The 22,075-nt window shown below is 40.3% G+C and overlaps 3 protein-coding genes across 3 annotated transcripts; all 3 read left to right on the forward strand.

Annotated features, from left to right (window-relative positions):
- The first annotated feature begins 530 nt into the window (after positions 1–530).
- On the forward strand, positions 531–2,017 carry LOC113157573. The gene is made up of 5 exons (XM_026353146.1): positions 531–725; positions 819–1,169; positions 1,295–1,414; positions 1,492–1,541; positions 1,628–2,017. The coding sequence occupies exons 1-5, from the start codon at positions 554–556 to the stop codon at positions 1,751–1,753; spliced, it is 819 nt and encodes a 272-aa protein (XP_026208931.1). The 5' UTR covers positions 531–553; the 3' UTR covers positions 1,754–2,017.
- Positions 2,018–11,091: 9,074 nt separating this feature from the next.
- LOC113157181 (immunoglobulin alpha-2 heavy chain-like) lies at positions 11,092–12,742 on the forward strand. The gene is made up of 5 exons (XM_026352499.1): positions 11,092–11,176; positions 11,327–12,031; positions 12,141–12,266; positions 12,349–12,392; positions 12,501–12,742. Exons 1-5 carry the CDS (start codon positions 11,119–11,121, stop codon positions 12,624–12,626), a joined length of 1,059 nt encoding a protein of 352 aa, XP_026208284.1. The 5' UTR covers positions 11,092–11,118; the 3' UTR covers positions 12,627–12,742.
- A 4,976-nt stretch (positions 12,743–17,718) lies between these two features.
- LOC113157732 lies at positions 17,719–20,581 on the forward strand. Its single transcript, XM_026353358.1, has 5 exons — positions 17,719–17,781; positions 17,940–18,635; positions 18,731–18,859; positions 19,376–19,416; positions 19,496–20,581. Exons 1-5 carry the CDS (start codon positions 17,727–17,729, stop codon positions 19,613–19,615), a joined length of 1,041 nt encoding a protein of 346 aa, XP_026209143.1. The 5' UTR covers positions 17,719–17,726; the 3' UTR covers positions 19,616–20,581.
- Positions 20,582–22,075: the final 1,494 nt, after the last annotated feature.

Raw genomic sequence — 22,075 nt, forward strand, 5'->3', positions numbered from 1 at the left:
TCTATCAGGAAAACTGTGGTTATACATCTTGCATTATTGTCGTCAGAACTATATTTAATTTTTTGCTGCTGCTGAAAGGTGACAATTGTTTGTGATCTGTTAACAGGTTATTTGTGTTTTAATGTGATCAATCTTACAAACGGCATTAAGTTACTGTCCACACTACTTGACCTAAAATTCACAACAGAGGGGGTGCTAAACAAATTCTCAGTTTTTTCTAAAATAGGACTGTTTGAGTGTCACTTCTTTGTTAGCCAATCAAACACAGTCCTCTCTCTAAGAGCAGAGGACGTACGAAGGTCCTTTACATTCATCAACATTTTGATCAGGATGACATCTCTAATGTTTGCTTTATGTCTGACTTGTCTATTGTGGAAAACCGGTAAGTTGGTGCATTTACATGATACTCATTAAGCATCCAATATTTGTTATTAACAGAAAAACATTTGCAATAATTATGATGACATTAACTGTGAACTTTCTCGATCTTTCTTGTTTAGTCTTGTCTGTCCACCAAGACGGTGGTTTTATATCAGCTAATGCTGGTGACAGAATGACTTTGAAATGTTTCAATGAAGGTGACACAGCTGCTATGTTTTATTGGTACAAACAAACTCTGGGACAGAAACCGAGGCTCATCTCTACCTTCTATAAATTTGATAAAACTGGCACCTTTACTAATGAATTTAAGAACAATTCACGATTCTCACTGGAAACTACAGAAGGTAATAACCACTTGACAATCTCAGATTTGCACATATCAGACTCAGCTACTTATTACTGCGCAAGTTGCCAGACATACAAGTGTGAATTTGCAGAGGGCACAACTGTCAGTGTGAAGGATTCAGATTTGGTCCATCAGTCAACATCTGAGACCATCCAGCCAGGAGGCTCTGTGACTCTGAACTGTACAGTACACACTGGGAGCTGTGATGGAGAACACAGTGTTTACTGGTTCAAAGACTCTGAAGAATCTCCTCCAGGAATCATTTACACCCACGGAGACAGGAATGATCAGTGTGAGACGAAACCTGACACACAAACAAACACCTGTATCTACAACTTACCAATGAGAAACGTAAATGTTTCTCATGCTGGGACCTACTACTGTGCTGTTGCCTTATGTGGACACATAGTGTTTGGAAACGGGACCAAGCTGGACTTCAAGGGTAAGTGAATTGAAGTACTCACTCCTTAAGTGTAAGCTGGACTTTGGTGGTGAGTACTGTAAAATTATAGCATTAAACATAGATAAACTTGAAAGGTCTGTAATGTTTCCCGGTGTTTATCTCAGCAGACTCTCTTGTCTTGGTCTATTTCTTGAGTGGAGCTTTGGCATTCACCACCATCCTGGCTGCTTTACTGGCTCTATCAGTGTACAAAAATAACAAACGTAACAGCTGCAAGTGTACAGGTAGGTAACACTGCTTTTATGTAACATTTTAAAATGTAACATGGATTTGAAATAAAATTGTCATCTCTATGTTTTAGAACCTGATTCTCAAGTAAGATTTTCGGCTCACGCCACATTAAATGCAGAGGTGAATGTTATCTGTTTGTATTATTATACTTCAATTACCAATTTATTTTTATATCTTATTAATTTTATTTATTAATTTTGTACTAGGGTGGCCAAGATGCAGACAACCTTCATTATGCTGCTTTAAGAGAACAAAGGCTCAACCAACCAAGAAGGCAGAGGGGCGATACTCTTGGTCATTGTGTGTACTCCACTGTAAAACAGTCGAACTAAGGTTTTATTGTATGTTTTTGTATGTAAATAGTAATCTCAGTTTTAATAAGTAAAGAATACTATAAAAAATAGTAGTTTTTTGAGTGACACTGGTTGCAGTGTATAACTTCAATAAGTGTTGTCAATGACAGTACAGATTTTAGAGGTGGAATTTATATGTTCTGGCTAATGAGCTGTATAGTCATTGTCAGACTATGAGCCTCTCAGTGCTGCACTGCTGAAAACATTAACTGTATTTTATATTCCATTAAAGACAATATAATGCTTTGGGTTACTTTAGCATCCAATGCTCTGTTTTAGGGACTGTTAGTTTCACATGTGTAGTGTTGCCTGTTGAGTCTTATTATAGCTCTCTTTGTGGTATGCAGTGAAACGATTAGGTCTCTATATGCTTTGCTGAGGGTCTCTTTGTGTGTGGTTTCACTTTATAGGTGTCACTTAGTGTTTGACTAAAGCAACTGTGTATTTATAACCCTTAGTTTTTTGAGTAAATGATACATTCTGTGTTTCTGTTTTCAATCAATTCTTTTTTGACCATTATTGTATAGGTGAAAAACCACAATGAGAAAGAGAAAATGTGGAGTGTATACTAACTAATGCCATCAACCAGCCTCTGATTAGATCACTATAGAATACAAATAGCACAAACTCACGGCGTTGTGGGTTAAACACTCCTTATTTCACAGGTCACCACCGATGGTGAGTCTATTTATTAATTATGAATGTGAAAAATTGATTCCCAATTAGAGGTGAAAATGTGGAAATTGCACAAACTTTTAAACTATAATATTTTTAAAAAATTAAGCAGGCATTAAACTGTCAACCTTTTATTGCAAACGTTTCGCTGTGTATATCTTTCATAGCGGCAGTCTTTGTGGTTTGCAGCAGGATGTAAAGGTGTTTTTCTGTCTTAGCGAACACTCAGATCGAAAACAGCCCTGCGATAAAAGCATGCGGGATGATGTGCTGCTGGCGAGTTCAAATTCAAATACAGAGCGTGCAGAGTCATACGTTTCCAGACTTCAGCCACTAAAAACTTTGCACTATCAACTTAACAATAAATATTAAACATTTAATATACAGTAATATGTATAATACTGAGTAGGGATACTACAGCATTATACTCACTTTGATTGTGAGGCAAGCATTAGACAGTAGATGGTAGTACTATTTAATTCAGGGGTCTTAAACTCACAACGATAATTTGTGGCCCCCGCCTTACTATGAAAGTTTAATGTTAGTGCGGCCCGCAAGTTTGATGTTTGGCACTTTACAAGTATTGGTGCGGAGCTGATCGAACCAACCAATCACGGTGGGGTAAAGGGTCTGGGGGGCGGGACATCGGCCAGGCTTAATCCAAGCAGAGAAACATTTTTCAATGAGTGACAGCAGCGTTGCCATGGAGAGTTTTTAGCCTGGCCAACGGCCTCGTTTCTATGAAGCACACGCGGACATTCGTCCCAGCATTTTAAAAAAAAGTTATTTTTTAAGTTGCTGCCTAGTGGGACATTATAAGTCATAGTGATGCATTTGCAGTGGGTTAAAAGAAAACTAATGTAGTCTGCAGTTACATAGCAATACCTGTCCATCGGCAATAACAGTAACCCAGGCCAATTATAGGGTCGCACCGTCATTTGTGGGTCACTGTTTTTTATTTACATCTCGCTATTTGCAGTTTTTGAGATTTTCCTGAGCTTTCCCGAATGTTCAAGCGGAGCATGTTCCCTTTTGGGAGCACATACTTGTGCGAAAAACTCTTCTCCGCCTTGAACTTCAATATGTTCAAGTACAGGTCTAGACTTACTGATGACCATCTTCAAGTAATACTGAGGGTCTCAACTGCTTCCTCCCTCAAGACAAATTTGGTTCTGCTAGGAGAGAGGAAGCGCTGCCAGGTCTGTAGCAGCAAAGAGTAGGAGTAGGCAAGAGAAGCCATGTTCAGAAGAACAGTTCATGTTCAATGTTCAATGTTCATGAAGTTCAATGTTCAATTCACGTTCTGAAGAAGGTTAAAGGTTAAAGAACTGTTTATACAGACATTTTAATCTGAATACAGCAGATAGAGAAGACTGAAGAAACCACATATAGTTGCTGAGTAGAGGAATCTAATTAGACTCAAATAGTGAACAACATGGGCTACATAGACAATTGAAGAACTTTTTGGAGAAAACCTGGGCTGAAGAGACGGCATCCATCCCACTTTAGATGATGCGTCTCAACTCTCTAGGAATATGGCAGAGTTTATTAGACGACCTAAACCCTGACATGTCAGAGTGGAGCCCAGGATGCAAAGACGCAGTCTTACACACCTCTCTGCAGCTTCCTTGTGGACGACCTGTACTACACAGATTTAGTCATGTGCCATATTCCTTCCTTTGTTGATGATGGATTTCACTGAACTTGGGGGAATAATTAATCCCTTGGAGATTGCAGACTTATGCTTTGTAATTACCTGCACTCTCTGTACTCTCATTTGTTGTCATGGTGTAATGGTAGCCAAGAATACAGAATAACCAGTGACTGGACCTTCCAGGTTCTTTACACTGCAATCACTTGAGACACATTCACTGCACTCAGGCGATCCCTATTTCACTACTATGGGACTACTAGTCCCAAATATGTGGAACTCTTAGAGCAGGTCAGTCATTTTAAAGGGGGTGAAAAATAATGGAAATACTAATTTCACCTTATATATTGTAGCAACCCAGAGGTGGAGCACATTATTCTTTTGGTGTTTGATGCTGCTGTTCCAGTTGCTGCTGTTATGTGTTGTGTAGTTCTCTTGGTTGGTTCTTTTATTTTGTAGTGTACATAGTTGAGTTGGTGTACTTCCGGGGAGAGGGGGGATAGGGGACCCGGGAGAAACAGGCGGGAGATTCAGTGATTCAGGGGGTGAATGTTTAACTGTACTGAGACCTGCTGTCACTGTCTGTTGTTATTATAAAAATAAAAGAGTTGTTCACTCAGAGACTCGTCACATTGGTGTCAGAAGTGGGATCTTTAACCTGTCTTGCTAGACCAGGAAAGAGCGAGCCATGGAAGAAGAACTGCTGGGGCTGGAGCGAGCTGGGCTGGAAAGCAGCCTGCTTCTGGATAGGCTGATGCGGGGGAGATCAATGCAAGGCTACCGCGATCCAGACCGACCTGACGGCTCCAGCTCCTCCTGCCTCATTTACACAAAACGAGCAAAGCAGGCAGTGGTGAACAACCGTTTCAAATAGAGAGAGTCCCTCATAGCACTGCACCGAGTCAGACACCCAAAAGACGACCAAACTCCTGAGGTTCAACGGGCTGACTCCCCTGTAGCCCTACCTCGCTCAGGTCGAGAACGGGGAGAACGGGACTGGTGCAACACCACATCAACACCGGTAAGGCCCAGCCCATCCGCCTGTGACCCCACCGGCTTCCTCTCTCCAAACTCCAAGCTGCAGCAAAGCTGATCACTGCCATGGCGTCGAAAGGCATCATCGAGCCGTCAGACAGCCCCTGGGCGGCTCCGGTTGTGATGGTAAGGAAGAAAGGGGGTGGCTGGCAGTTATATGTGGACTACAGACGTCTTGACACTGTCACCCTAAAAGACTCTTATCCACTACCCCGCATCAATGAAGCTCTGGAATAAGTGGCGGGGTCATGTTGGTTTAGCTCCCTGGACCTGAGGAGCATGTAATGGCAAGCAGAGCCAAAACGGATTTCATCATGTGCCAGGGACTGTGGTAGTTCCGAGTCATGCCATTTGGAAACCCGGAAAAGTGCAATCTGCTGGCCAGAGAAACGGCGGTCCTTCATCCTCAACACCGATGTCAGCAATGTGGGGGTCGGCGCCATCCTCTCCCAGGGGGGAGAGACAGGTGAGAGAGCGGTGGCTTTCTACAGCTGCAGTCTGAACCAAGCAGAGCGCAACTACTGTGTGACCAGGCAGGAGTTGCCGGCAGTAGTCCTAGCTGTGCGGCACTACAGACCCTACCTGCTTGGCATCCGGTTCACTCTGTGCACTGACCATGCCTCCCTTGGCTGCTCAACTTCCGGCAGCCTGAGGGTCAGGTGGCGAGGTGGCTGGAGGTGTTGCAGGAGTACAACTTTGACATCCAACATCGGCTGGGGCGACAGCACAGCAACGCCAATGCCCTCTCCAGGCGACCCTACGCTGTGGAGGAGTGTTGTCACTGCCAGCGTCAGGAGGAGCGGGGACCTCTTAGCGGGGGGCTGTGTAGTGACCCAGAGGTGAAGCACATTGTTCTTTTGGTGTTTGATGCTGCTGTTCCAGTTGCCGCTGTTATATGTTGTGTAGTTCTCTTGATTGGTTCTTTTATTGTGTAGTGTCTGTTGTTATTATAAAAATAAAAGAGCTGTTCACTCAGAGGCTCGTTAAATAAATATTTTTATTTATTCATATTCATTATTTTGTAGAAACATGTGTTCACTTTGACATTAATGAGGTATGTTTCAGATTTATTTTTGTCAAAGTCACCAACTTTTATTGAACATGATTGATTTATATGTCATCAAAAGTATGAAACATCCACGGGGGGTGATTTCTTTTTGTAATCACTGTTTAGAGTTAGTAGTTTAAAGCCTGTTTATAGTTGTTTTTATTTTAAGTTTAACCTTTGAACAAATATCTTTTAAACCTCAACAGTATATTTTACAGGATTAATATCATAGTATTTGGAGTATTTGTAACTCTAGTGTTCTCGTACAGGGTGCTGAAACTCTGAGTAAACGAGGGGCTAACCAGATGTCAAATGAATGAGGATTCAATTAATTAAAGTGCCGTTTATTGTCTTCTCTTCACATAAAAGTGCGTTTATGCAACTGTGGTAAAAACTGTAAAAACACAATACAAAGGAAAACATAAATACAAACTTACGCCATTGTGTCTACGGTATTTCTCAATAGATGGCAATGGATTCACATGGTGCCTGCATGTGCCTAAGCTCTCCTGTATCCCGTTGTAAACAGGAAATCACAAACCAGATTTCCCGCAAAACCGGATATAACGTTGCCAATATCGCGAGATTATCTAAACTTATCAAATTAGCGACTTATCCTAACAGAAACATTTTAATATTACTTTACCCATAATCATAAACGTTTTAGCTGAACACTTTGCATCAAACAAACTTAAATATGAATTTAGGAAAAATAGGCATAAATTAAAGATTAAAGAGGCAACACACTCCCCGTCTGAAATTTGTAAGGTCACTGAACATCAGAACATATCAAACAGTTAGTACTTTAGTCTTTAGACATCAGTAAAACAACCTCCCCTACAGGTTTCAGGAAAGTCTTTGGGTTTCCTCCCTCAGTTGTTTGCTACTCAATTTTCCTGACATGTCCGACCTTACCAGGGAATGTGGCAGTGACTCTGGCCATTGGCCAGCAGTTGCGTGCAACCTGCTTATCCTTTAGTAGGACCAAGTCTGAGGATCGAAAATGCTACTCACACCAGACACCTCGACGAGTGAATAGCTTGTGATTTAGTGGCACTGAGAAGGTAAATGTGTCCATTCTGATTTCCCTAAGAAGACCTAAACTTCGCTGTGTGGGTGTGTCTTTTCCACTCAAATCCAAGTTCTTCGCCACTGCAGTCTTCTGGTGAGAAGGCCTCCATGACTGCCTGACAGTTTAAAACGAGCTTGTGCAAGCGCAAGTTGGACTCTGCAAGTGAAGCCTGTGTTCGTCTCAGAAGGTCATCTGCTACAACTTCAGTGGACACTGATATTAGGCCATCATCGACATAAAAGTGCCTTTCCACAAACTTGACGGTGTCGTCAACATACTCTTGTGCACCTTCCCTTATGGCTCTTCGCAGCCCATAGACAGCAACTGCAGGCGACGGACTGTTACCAAAGACGTGGCACGTTGGTCTTGAATGTCTTCACAGTGGGTTTGTGCATGTTCCCAAAACACACATCTCTTACAGCCACCCAGCCAAGGTCCCAAGGCAAAAGGTGCGTTGTGTGGTCCATTGATCTGCTCTCTGACTTTATGTGTTCTAATGACGTCTCTTCCAAGTAGCAGTAGTATTTTTGCATCTGGATCTAAATCTGGGATGTGTTTAGCTATGTGTCTTAAATGGGGTTGGTGCAAGATTGCGCTTGGTGTTGGAATCTCTGGACTGTTGTTCAGGATGTTGTTGCATTCCAGGAGTGGAGGGAGACAGATGACGACTTTGCCATCTATCGACTCTATCTGGAATCCCTCAGCCTTTGAGCGCCTTTTGGATAAATCTTAGTGAGACATATCTTTGAGCATGAGCGGTTCCACTGACCTGGGCCGCAGACTTCTGTGCAGCTTGTGTTGATGGCATCTGTTGGCTCTTCTCCCGTATTCTTGAGCCGTTGAGGGAGCCTTGACTATTTGCAATGATGAGTCAGGGTGCATTGCTGCATCATGATAGCTACTACTGCATTCAGAACACTTCACAGCTGATGTGCAGGCTATGACGAACTAGAAGAACAGCATTTGAAACATATTCCTTTCTCTTTGAGGATTGCCTTCCTCTCACTGTAGGGTTGGTTTCGAAACATTCTGCATTTCTTAAGTGGATGAGGTTTGTTATGTAGTGGACAGTTCTTGTTAGGATCAGTATTGGTGATGGAAACATTTGTTTTATGCAGAGAGACTGGTTTGTTTGGGATGAAATGGTTTGAGGTGTACTTAGCTGGTTTGGAATGTGTTCTGGGGCTGGACTGTTACATGAAACTGGGGTCATTTCTCTTCTTTGCTTCATAGCCCACAAACTTGCAAAAGTGCTTAAAGGGTGGAAAGCGACCGCAGTTCTCTTCTTTGTAAAAGGAACCAATAGACACCTACCTCTCTTTAAGACCGAATAGAAGTTTTTTCACAATGGGTGCGATTCCCCGTGGAGTGTCCAAGAATGACAGGCCTGTGAGGATTTCTGGAGCTGCATAGGACTCTTGTAGCCTCTCCCATGCTTTACTTAAGGCTAATCTGGGGTTATTAACATGTACTGAGCAAATGCGTTTTACCAGTTCACTAGAGTCTTTTCCTAGACACTTAGTCATGAGGTCCAGTTCCTGGGCTGATGTGAGCTGGAGAGCGTTGACAGCACCGGAGAATGAAGGATACCAGGCACAATCATTTTCAGGCATATCGTGATACTGGTACAGTCCTGAGTTGAGTTCCATGCCAGATAGAGTGACACGGGTTCTGGCTCCGACTGTCTGGCAGACAATGGAATATATCATGGTGTGTATGGCGATGCATCAACATTCACGAGTGGGCTTGATATCTTCTCAACCAAGCTGTTGCCATTGTTACAGACTGCCAAATGGACGAGGGAAAACAAGGATATATCAAAAGGTTTATTAACAAAAGGGGCAGGAGACACAGGGAACTACCAAAACTCACAAAGTATCAACTAAAAGAGACCCAAAAACATGGTGGTTAAGTACAAGCAAAACACTAGACAAACATACAAAGTGGCAACTGAAAACACTGTGGTAACACAGGCAAAGACACAAACTAGAAACTAACAAACTATCACGAAACAAGACATGACACAAACGCTTACAGAACACAAACAAACTCACAAATAAGAAATACAAAGTAGAAAACAAAAATCACTGCGGAAGGCAGGCTAAACGGGTACAAAACATACAAAGCTAATAGGACAAAGTAACAATGAAAAATACACTGCAAAGGCAGGCAACTACAAACTCACAAAAACAAACTCACAGACGAAACCAAAGTCCAACAAACTGAAGTGCAGTCTGGCGTGATCCAAAATGGCAGAGTGACTAACTAACAAACTGACAAATGAGTGCAGTAGGTCCATGAACAGTTTGCAACAAACCTGCTAAAAACAGAGGACTGAAGGCTGCTTTTAAAACAAAGGGATGCACAGGGGAAACGAGTCAGTAATTAGTACGGTGACTGGAGAGTGGAGGAAGTCCATATGTGGGTGTGGCAGGAGAGTGAGCAACCAAAACAAAACAAAACCCACAGACAGGGGCAAAGGGGGGAATCGTAACAGCCATTGTGGGTCCTTAATTCATTTTTAACAATTGTATTGAACCCCTGAACCAGCCTTTACCTGGGTGAGCTGTTTGTGAGAGCAGAAACTTCCAAATTATCCAGCTCAGGGATTACCTGGACTTTATACAGCGAGCCCCATAATACAAAGTCAGAGTAATGTCCGTGTGAGCATTCCAGAGTATTCACAGCGAGGGAGGGGGTGTTTCCTTTCAGCCGAGCTGTTCAGCTTTTCGAAATAGAACAACTGATAAAGTTACTCCTCCCTCAGCCTATCCTAATGAGGCCTCAGCCCTTTAATAAAATAGAAAAATAAACTTAGTTGCAACATTTTAGATCTGTTTCTGCAGTGAACACACAAATAATGCAGTCATTAGCAAATAACAGCTGTCGACATTAATATTCAGACATTTTACTGGGTACAGCAGCCTTTGTGGTTTGATGTAAGGGTGTTTACCACCTTAGCGAACACTAAGATCAAAAACAGCCCTGCTTCAAAAGCATTGAGGGTCCAGGGAGACTTCCTTTGTACACTGTAGGATAAACAACATTTTCCACAGGATTCAAACTCAATTGTAGTTGTCATACATTGTGTTCAGCATGTCAGTCTTTACTGTAACCTTAGGCTTGGTTTACGTAATGAAATCACACTTCCGCTCAAATAAATTATTTTTATACTGGGCTCGAGTCTGAATACTTACTTACAGATCTCCGAAGACCAGATTCAGCCAACTTCAGGCTTCACAAACTCAAAACATTGTAAAACTACTGCACTTTGCCTTTTCTCCCATTTTCTCCATTGTTGTAAATAGAATCAGAAAGTTTAACCAATTTTTGTTCTTTTGTTTGTAAGTGTAAAACAAGCCATCCAGAGTGCAGACTTGAACAATGAAAAATCATATAGTAGTTTAAAGGTTTCTAGTTTTTGAATTAGTGATATAAATGACTAAATAATTTCATAAGTTTTCAAAATCATGGAAAAATAATTAAATGTTCTGAAGCACCGAGGACTATTTCTGACAATTAGAAAAAGAAATTATTTACTGTAAATAGTTAGTATAGTTGGCAGGTTGTTACAAACTTGCTTGCATATGGTCTGCACATATTCTTTCCAATGGTTACGTCAAACAGCTATAATTCACTTTTTTTTTATTTTCCGTAAATTAGAGTCATATATCAGTGATTTCAGACCTAAAAGCTCTGTGAGGAGCTTGAGATACTTTTCATTCTTTTTGAGGAACAAAAATTGACACAGTAGGTTGTCAGTGAACATGTGATGAATATTCTCTGGCCAATGAAACACAAGCTTGCCTCTTAAGAGTGGAAAATGCATCAAGGTGCTTTTCATTCAACACGACAATTTCAACATGACGCCACCTTCAAAGTTTGTGTTCTACCTGACATGTCTGTTCTTGGGGAAAATAGGTAAGTTACGTTTTTATTACAGACACTTTGTTTTAATGTACAGTCAATATAAATGTCAGTTAGTTTTTTTTTTTCTTTGACTAAGATTAGATATAATTGTTAACAAAGTTAATTCTTATATTATATTATATTTCTCCTAATTCATTTCAGCTAAGATGAATAATGTGAAACAGTCCACAACTGTTCATCAGCAAGGTGGCTTTATATCAGCTAATGTTGGTGAAAGCCTGACTTTGAAATGTTTCTATGAAAGCGATGCAGCAAAATATTATTGGTATAAGCAAACACTCGGACAGAAGCTGCAACTTGTGTCTATTACCTATAAGTTTGATAAAAATGGAACATTTCAAAATGAATTCAAAGATGATCCACGTTTCACATTGGAGACTGAGTTTGGGGAAAATCACCTGAAGATAAAAGACCTGAAAATTTCAGACTCAGCCACTTATTACTGTGCAAGTGGATTTTCATTTATGTTTGAGTTTGGGGATGGCACTACTGTCAGTGTAAAAGGTTCAGGTGTGAACATCCAGCCTTTGGTCTATCAGTCAGGATCTGAGATCATCCAGGCAGGAGACTCTGTGACTCTGAACTGTACAGTACACACTGGGAGCTGTGATGGAGAACACAGTGTTTACTGGTTCAAAGACTCTGAAGAATCTCACCCAGGAATCATTTACACCCATGGAGACAGAAATGATCAGTGTGAGAGGAAACCTGACACACAAACAAACACCTGTATCTACAACTTATCACTGAAGAACTTGAATCTTTCTAATGCCGGGACCTACTACTGTGCTGTTGCCTCATGTGGACGCTTACTGTTTGGAAATGGAACCAAGCTGGACTTTGAGGGTGAGTAACTTTATAGCAAAGGGTGTCTCATTTAATAACTAGTGTTTTTTCCTTTCTTAACAAAGTTTAAATGAAGACAGAACAAAACTTCTCATTTCTGAATTTACAGACCCCGGGGACTTAACTCATTTAGTGTATGTCTTGAGTGGAGCTGTGGCATTCACCACCATCCTGAGTGTGTTACTGTCTTTCTTAGTGTGCATGACAAACAAGACAAACTGTTGCAAATGTTCAGGTAACTTGTGCTTTTTACTTCAGCTTGTAGTCGCGGAATTTGACTATTTGGTATATTAAGCATTTCTGTGTTTCAACCCCAGAATCTCAAGCAAGATTTACAGTTCCTATAAGAACAACTGCTGAGGTGAATACTGTCTTTTTTTCCGATCCGATCTGTTACAGCCTTTAACCTCTTTGCATTATGTTGTAATGTGGACCTTAATTGTGATACAGATATATGTTAATTTTCCAGGATAACCAAGGCGGAGACAGCCTCCATTACGCTGCTTTAAGTGTTAACATGCCGAACAGATCAAGAAGACAGATGAATGATACCAGAACTCAGTGTGTGTACTCCAGTGTAAAGCAGAAGAACTAAGCTGTTAAACTATGTTAATTCTACATGTTTTTTTTGTCTTTGCAATGTAAATGTAGAATTGATGACGCTACAGTCTCTCTGTGTTTTGGTAATGTACACAATCAAGACCTTGTAGTTTCTGACTTTCAGATAATTTATATTTATTCTGTGATTAATTATTAAAATAAACGAACTATGTGTGTGTGCATTTTTTTCAAATACATGGTATCCTGGTGGCACCATGTAGTGGTGAAACTACAGTGGAATTACCACTGACAAGGAATGAGAGTCAATTACTGACCCTGTGGTACCAACTGTTCCATAGTCTCATTAGTAACCATCCCAGTGACATAATAAGTTAAATTATAGTAATTTAGAAAAAGAAAGCTACAACGTCCAACTACAAGTTAGAGGATTGTAGATTGTAGTTCCATATAACGATTTGAAACTTCCACTGCCGTTTTACATTCAAAATTATGTACAGGATTTAAACAGCACTGTTGCTACTATACTGCCACTTATCAGTACACATCCTCACAGTGCTTCTGTGACTGGTGTGGAAAAGCACTGTGTCACTGTGTCATAAGACCCATCCACCTATTCCAGCCTCCACTTAACAAAGACTTTCTTTCTCTATAGCTATGTCACCTAAAGTTCTCCTTTGTTCTTATAGTAATTATCTGTTCCTGCTGTCACAACATGCTGGAAGAAACAGCATGTGATTTATTTTTTCACTTTGTGACTAGGTTTAGAATAAATGATCTTGATAATTATTCCAAAGTAATTCCTACAATATTATATTGTTATTATATTATATTGTAATTCCTACAATATTATATTGTAGGAATACTGCCCTAAAACAATTGTAGCATACTGCCCTAAAAAAATCAGCTAACTCAGTCTTATGATCGGACCCGGGACCCTGTAGTTACATGACATGAAGTGCTCAGCATAAATTGTCAGTGAAGAGTCTTAAGAAGCAAGCTAAAGGTCAGGGAAAGGATGAGTGGCAGGAACAGGGAACAAACGAGGTAATCAGGGGACACACTAGCAAATGACCAATGGACAGACACTTAAACTTAAATACAAGCACAGTAATGACAAAATCAAAACACCTACTAAAGCACACACCTGCAATAACTCGAGCCAGCCGAGTAATTTCCCTGGAAGTGAGAGAAAAAACAAGAACGTGTAAACAAAACAGAAAGGCTTCCAGGGACACTGCCTCAGGGGTGGTTCTTTCTCAACAGCTGCTGTCGACAACAAGGTGCATCCATGCCTGTCCAATGCGGAGAAGAGTTATGATGTTCGCAACCTTGAGCTGCTTGCGGTTAAGCTTGCCCTGGAGGAGTGGAGATACTCCTGGAGTGGAGTTGGAGGGAGCTGACCAGCCTTTTCTAGTTTGGGCAGAGTTTCGAAACCTGGAGCATATCAAGACCACCAAGAGACTCAATGCTCGCCAATCTTTGTCCTCTCTTTTAGGCCCGGCTCCCAGAACAGCCAACCAGATGCTTTTTCCCACCAGTTTGAAGAGGGGGGACTCAGACTCTAATGAGGAAGTCAATGACCATCACATAATCAGCCCAATCCCTCAGAACCTAGAAGATAAGGTAAGGAATGCTCCTCATGTCACCACTCTTCCCCATGGTTGCCCTGTGGGTCGTTTGTTTGTCCCCGCTTCTCTCCGTCAGCAGGTGCTTAGGTGGGGGCATGACTCGAAGTTGACCTGTCATCCAGGGGTGAAGATGTCACAGAGTACCATGGAGTGGTGGACAGTTTTGTTGACTGGTGTGGACTCAACCATCTGCAACTCAACATCAACAAAACAAAGGAGCTGGTGATGGACTTCAGGAAATCTGGGAGTCCTGTCATCCCTCTCTCTATACAGGGGGAGGAGGTGGGGGTGGTGTCCGAGTACAAATACCTGGAAGTGTACTTGGACAACAAACTGGACTGGACTAAGAACTCAGCAGCACTGTACAAAAAGGCTCAGAGCCGGATGTACTTTCTGGGGAGACTCAGAAAGAGTCCTTCAACGTATGCAGCACCGTGCTGAGGATGTTTTATGAGTCTGTGGTTCCAGTGTCATCTTTTATGCTGTGGTCTGCAGGGGCAGCAACATGAAGGTGTCAGACACTAACAGACTAAACAAACTGATCAGGAGGGCTGGCTCTGTTCTAGGTGTAGAGCTGGACCCTCTACATGTTGTTGCTGAGAGGAGGATGCTGTCCAAACTCCTCTCAACCCTGGACAATCCCTCGCACCCACTGCACAGTGTGCTGGCTGGACAGAGGAGCACGTTTGTCCAAAGACTCATTAACATTAAATACTCCACAGAGCGCCACAGGAGGTCATTTCTACCTGTGGCAATCAATCTGTACAATTCCTCCCCCCTCTGTAAGGGGTGGGGGAAGTGATAGTTGTGTCATATACTTTCTGTCAATCCACCATAGGCTATAAATGTTGACCAATTTTCATTCATCTCTTTTACATATTGTGTACATATACTGAGTTTTCTGTATTGATGTTTTTAGTTATGTGTCTTTATGTTGGTGTTGGATTTTTCCTGGTTGTGGTTCATTTTCTTTCTGTCTGTGTTGATAACAACTGTAATGAGGCAAAACAATTTCCCTATGGGATTAATAAAGTTTTTTGAATCTTGAATCTTGATACGTGGCTTTCTGTCGCATCTGTGCCTGCAATGAGACCTCCCACCAATCACCTACAGGTTTGTTGAGACCTCTTCCACTTCCATCACTACCGTGGTCGCACATATCACTAGACTTTGTAACTGACTTGTGGCCTTCCAATGGACCGACTGTAATTATGATTGTTCCTTTGCCCAAGCTGCCGTCTGCCAAAGAGACTGCCATGCTTCTGGTGGACCAGAATCCAGAGGGGCCCGGGGCTCCTGTACCTAGTTGATTGGAAGGGGTACGGTCTGGAGGAGCGGTCCTGGATTCTGTCCCGCTTCATCCTGACCCGTGACATGGAGTGGGCCTTTCCGCTTCCCCTCAGGGAACAAACGAGGTAGACAGGTGACACACTAGCAAATGACCAATGGACAGTGACTAACTTAAATACAAGCACAGTAATGACAAACACAAAACACAAAAACGCACACCTGCATTTACTTGAGCCAGCCGAGACATACACCTGGAAGTGAGAGAAAAACATAAATGTGTGAACAAAACAGAAAGACTCTCGGGGACACTGCCTCAGCTGGTCGGAGGGAGGAACTGTAACAGGTTAGAGATGGGCCTGATTTTCTTGGGGATGGGTGAATGTGTGAGAGGGCAGCATGATAAATAGATCACAAGTTATGTCTAAGGCCTCAACCTCTGTTGTGTGAGGACATCTTTATTTGCACATGCAAATAAAGGGATGAGGTCGACCACACCTAATGATCCACTTTAGGAGGGGCTGGCAGAAGTGTGATTATTAGATCTATTTCCACTCTCCCCTAACATTGTTTCACTAACGAGCCAATTCAGGCCAGGTATAAAGTAACCAACTACTGTATTCCTAAACTGAAGAAGCTATTTGGACAGTTCACTGTAGAGAATAGGTCATGGAACTGTTCAGCTAGCTTTTCATTGTGGTCTGTTCTATCTCTGTAAAGATAATATTTTCTGTTCTATGGTATCCTGCTGTTAATCCTTTACCTCCTTCTTTGTAAGGTATTGTATCACCACAGGGTTGACTTAACAACCTTTCTCCGATTTATCATTGATTTGACTTTCTCACTTTGATATCAATGGCTGCTGCCTCCATCTCTTCAATGGAAGTTGGGCTACTGGTATATATACTACTACTAATGCTACAATGAAATACAATCTTTTACTTTTAAGAGTGTCTTATTTACAGCAATCACCTTTGATTTACTTTGTCCACCTAGTTAAGCATTAAGGGTAATAACCTAAACTAATGTTTGAAAATCACCATGTATAATAAATGCTTTAGGGTGTATCAGATGTAAATTAATATAATCTGAGTTACAGTACTTCAAAGCTGCTGTTACGTTAACAGCCTTTTACCTTTACCCTCGTGCTGTTTGCTTTTTATCTTTGTCACTGCAGTAGCTACAATATTTTCAGCAGGATGTAGAGGTGTTTGCACTCCCACCTAAATGTACTTCAAGGCAAATACCACAAAAACATTTAAAAGCAATGTTTTGGATGCCCTAGTTGCGTAAGACAGTTAAAAAAAGCAAGTTTTCAAGTTTCAAGTTTTCAAACAAGCAGAAAAAGGGAGCCCTAAATATTCCCATTATTTAAACTGAACACAAAAATATATTCTGATATTCTATAGCACATTCAACATAATTTTGAAGATTGAGCTTATTACAATAAAAAAAAAAAAAAAAAAAAAAAAAAACGTAGTTTTTCCACACTGCAAGGATGAAGCTATTCAGATTTAGGTTTGGGTTTTGTTTCTGTGGCTGTATTACTGCCCCATTATAACACAGCTGGCCATATTTTTATTTCTGGTGTTTTAAGCACAGTAAAACACAGTAACACAGGTTTTTAGAAAATGTTAATACTATTTATAGCATTAACATAACATAATATTAATAACTTGCATTTCACCTGTATTTCAATGTAAGATGTTGTCTTTCCAAAATAACAGTTTACATTCTAAGTCAGTTGAATTAGATCCTTAGACTAAGATGGTTATTGGTTCAAGGATAAATCAAAATAACTGAAAATGAATTATGTTTCCTATTAAATGACTTCTGCCATTCCTGGTGTATTTAGTAAATTATCAAACACGTAGATTACCGTATTGCCATAATATAATGACCATCAGTCCAGTACCAATGTTGAACCTATGTAGGCACTACTGTTATTACTGGTATTGATACCAGTAATAACAGTCATTAGTTTTTCTCAGAAATTTCAAAAATGATGCTGAGATAAAGATCCTGTAGTTTCTTCAATTCTCACCATGTAAATCTTCTCAAGAGCCAAACTCTATAGGTGGCAGTGAACATGTGATGTTTCCTAGGTAGGAAATACAGAATAGTGTCACATCAGGCTGACCAATCAAACACAGCCTTGTCTCTGCAGAGTGGAGAAAGTATTGAGACCCTTTTTCAGTCAACTCAAGAAATCGAACAAGATGACATCTCTAAAGTTTGTCTTCTGTCTGACATGTCTGTTCATGGGGAAAATGGGTGAGTTGTGATTTATTTTCTTTAGTTTAAAGCAACATTTTTGTTTAAAGCAACTGTTCACAGAGAAGCTTCTTCTATTTGTTTATTGAAGTATTTATAATTTTATCTGATTGAAAGTAATTCATTGTGCATTTGCTTTTATTCTCATTGCACTTTAGCTCAGAAGACGGATCTGATTTCTCCATCAATTGTCCATCAAGCGAGACGTCTTCTATCAGTTAATGTTGGAGACAAAGTGACTTTACAGTGTGTCTATGAAGGTGATGATTCAGCATGGCTTTTCTGGTATAAGCAAACTCTGGGACAGAGACCAAAGCTCATCTCTAGTTTCTATGTGTATGATAAAATAATGTTTCATAATGAATTCAAGAACAACCAACGCTTCACACTGGAAAGGAAACACGGCACAAATAACTTGAACATTGCCGACGTGATCATTTCAGACTCAGCTACTTACTACTGTGCAACTAGTTACACATTTGTGTTGAGTTTTGCTGAGGGCACTACTCTCAATGTACAGGATTCAGATTTGAACACCCAGCCTTTGGTCCATCAGTCAGCATCTGAGCCCATCCAGCCAGGAGCCTTTATGACTCTGAACTGTACAGTACACACTGGGAGCTGTGATGGAGAACACAGTGTTTACTGGTTCAAAGACTCAGATCCAGGAATCATTTACACCCATGGAGACAGGAATGATCAGTGTGAGAGGAAACCTGACACACAAACAAACACCTGTATCTACAACTTATCACTGAAGAACTTGACTCTTTCTCATATTGGGACCTACTACTGTGCTGTTGCCTCATGTGGACACATACTGTTTGGTAATGGGACTGAAGTTGACATTGAGCGTGAGTAACTTTCTCTTTATTGTTATTTTTCAGTCAAACTTTAATAAAATGGACACAATAGCTGGAATCTCTGTTTCTGATGTCTGATTCTGCAGACAAGGTGAACTCTCCCAGCTCTCTCGTGTATTACTTGAGTGGAGCTTTGATATTCACGACCATCCTGGTTGTTTCACTGGCTTTCTCAGTGTGTAATATAATCAAGAGAAACAACTGCCAGTGTACAGGTGAGTGATACTCACTTGCTAATTATAACATACAACACATATATCAAATACAATCACTTCTCACAATTTTCCCACCTTTTCACTTTCTGCACATTTTATTGCATTATACATTTTTTTAAAATAGAATTAAAGTTCTGCAGTGAATCTACACACAAAAACCCAGAATGACAAATTGAAAACAGAAAATAAAAAATTTTGCAATGAAAATTCACAGATGATGCTGGTCATTCTGACCATGATTATGTACCACAAAAATAAGAACTAACTCACACTAATTATTTATGTTACCTTTATTTTAACCATAACCAGTCTATGTTGAGTGAGTTCAATCTGCTTAAAGTAGATCTCCAGAAAAATGAAAACGATCAGGATGCACTTCACCACAGTTTGAACTACAGTAACGGGTCTGAAGACTTCTATAAATGTAAAGTGGTAAAATGTGCAAATAGTGTAGCTGTATGAATACGTTCCATCTTCACTGTTTATACAATATATTATTTGTTGCATTATATCTAGAGTTTCAAGCAAGATTATCAGCTCCCTCCACAAACCAAGAGGTAAATATTATTTTAACAAGTCATTAATTACCATGCTGACAGCAAAATGCTAATTCATTTCTATATGCTTTATTATCAGGAGTATCGAGACATAGACAACCTGCATTATGCTGCTTTAAGTGTAAACCTGCCCAACAGATCAAGAAAACAGAGGAGCACCACCAAGACCGAATGTGTCTACTCCAGTGTGAAGCAGTAGAAAACTGTCAGTGGACACTTTTCATTACAGTGCACTTCATATGCTCTGTAATTCTGTTTATACTAAAAGATTCTGTAACATTTTCAGTTCTACTGTGAGATTTCTCCCTCGCTTTATATTGTAAGGCAGAAATCAGGGAGTACAGGAGACCAGAACTCCTGCTGCATGTAATGTGTCATGTAAACCAAATAAAGAAGTTTATTGTCTAGCCGTAATTAATCATGCTAATCATTGTTTGTTTGCAACCATAATCTTTGAGGTGTAACAGTCAATTAATAACTTGTTTGGTGACAGGTTTAAGGTTTACAGTATCTGTGCTTTGCTTCATTTATTTTTGTCTGTGCTGTGTGATGCAGAATACTTTACAAATACATTGATAAAAAAATCACCACAGTCAAACACCAATTCAGTTAAACTTCAGAGATATCAGTACAACTAATTGCAAATCAGTTTCACCTGTTTGTTGCAAATAAAAGTGAAAATGGAGGTGGTGCAATGGAGAGGCCAAAGCAAGACGACTCCCTCATAGTGAATGGTTTGCATGTGACAGTCAGTGCAGCCCAGTTAGCGTGCATAGGTAGTCCAGTTAGTTAACATGGCACATCTGTATGTGCAGTGACAAGAAGGTTTGCCCTGTCTCCTAGCACAGCCTCAAGAGCATGGAGGAGATAAGAGGAGAGAGCTACACCAGGACAGCTGGACAGGGCCACAGCATGGGCAACAACACAGCAGCATTTTCTGGATGACAAAGGCATTGATGCCACTGACTGGCCCTCATGTTCCTCTGAGACAAATTCAGTAGAGCTGTATGCAATGCCAAGTACCACCACAGTCAGCACAGAGGCTCACTGATGCTGGACTTTTTGACAGTTGTGCTAGCATATGTGTGTTATGATTTATTTATAAATGATGTCATTGTGTAATATATGTGTATGTGTAATTTATTCGGTTTATCTTACAAAATAAATCTTCCTGGTTACATTTGACTGAATGCAGTAATTAACTCACATAAACACTTTAAGTTAGTGTGAAGTTAGCGTTTAGTAATGTTAGTGTTCTAACATCTAACGGCAAACTAAGATGCTGAAAGTGTGCAACTGGGCGATATCTGCATTACCATTGTTAGCAGGCTGACCTGAGAATGAAGCAGCTCTTTATTAAATAATCAAAAAGCTGCTGGCGTAGCTTTAGACTGAAACACACAATGAACACTGCACCAACACTGGTGGCGAGTTTGAAAGCTTGCTTTTACTCAACAGATGCATCTTAAGTCACTGAACATTAATAATGTTCTTACTGCCCACTAATGACTAATACTTTAGATTTTGCATCAGAAGCATAATCAGGTTGTGAAATAGGGAATGGTAGATTTGATGACAGAGCTGTAAGACTTTGGAAACTCATGTAGAATCCACATTCAGATCCCATGTTAAGTCATATCCCATATGCATATCAAAAACACTGCTGACAGACTTTCAGTGTAGTCACAACTGAATACTCTCCAGTAAACACCTGCCAAAAGAAACACATTAAAATGCCTTTTTCAGATTTCTGGATCTATGCAAATGTTAACATGGTTTATTTCTGGTGTGGAACTTCAGTATTCACCACAATCCTGTATGTTGTAATGGCTTTCCCAGAGTGCATGATGATTCTGTGACCACATATTGTATGGTGACCATAGATATGACCATTTTTTACATATATGTAGACTCTAAACCAATGACTAAATATCACTCCCAGGTCAATGTAAAGGTTGAATAATACGTGTTTAAAAAATATTCTCAGCTGTCATGTTTTCAGCATCTGGTGTCCAATGTTGTAATATCAGTGTGTCATAATATTCTAATATCTCATTTTGTTACCACACTGACCAACAAACAGAAAGGCTTTATTATGCTGCTTTGAGCATCAACCTTACCATCTGGCCACTAGTTTGGAATCAATGTGTGTATTATAATTACATTACTGACCAATTAACCTATTAAGTTGCATAATGTTCATCCTGATCTTCCTTTTCAGTACCACTTACTCTTCCAGCCCTTTGTGGCCTCTCTTCGAAATGTTTTGAGATAAGTTGCCATCAATTTCAAAATTTCCAATGTTTTTCTTAAAATGGTCCACTGTGTTTAAACAGGGCATATTTGTATGTTTTATAGTGAATAAAATATGGCATTAACATATTTACAAATCAGTGCCTTCTGTTTTCATGTAGAATCCAACTTTTTTGGAATTGGAGTTGTACTTTGTGTTTTTTACTATAAAACTGTATGTTTGTGTATGAATTGTGCGTTCTATTAAATTGGGAAAGTGTATAAGTATATTCATGTGTGCTTGATACAGCAGTAACTTGGGCTTCTTCATATGACAGGCTCCTGGCATCGTGTTTAGTTAACAGTGTCACTATTTCAGTGAGTGAGTGAGTGAAAGAAGTCAGTTGGTCTGGTGCAAAGGTAAAAC

This window comes from Anabas testudineus, chromosome 18, assembly GCF_900324465.2.
Source record: "Anabas testudineus chromosome 18, fAnaTes1.2, whole genome shotgun sequence".
Taxonomy (NCBI): domain Eukaryota; kingdom Metazoa; phylum Chordata; class Actinopteri; order Anabantiformes; family Anabantidae; genus Anabas; species Anabas testudineus.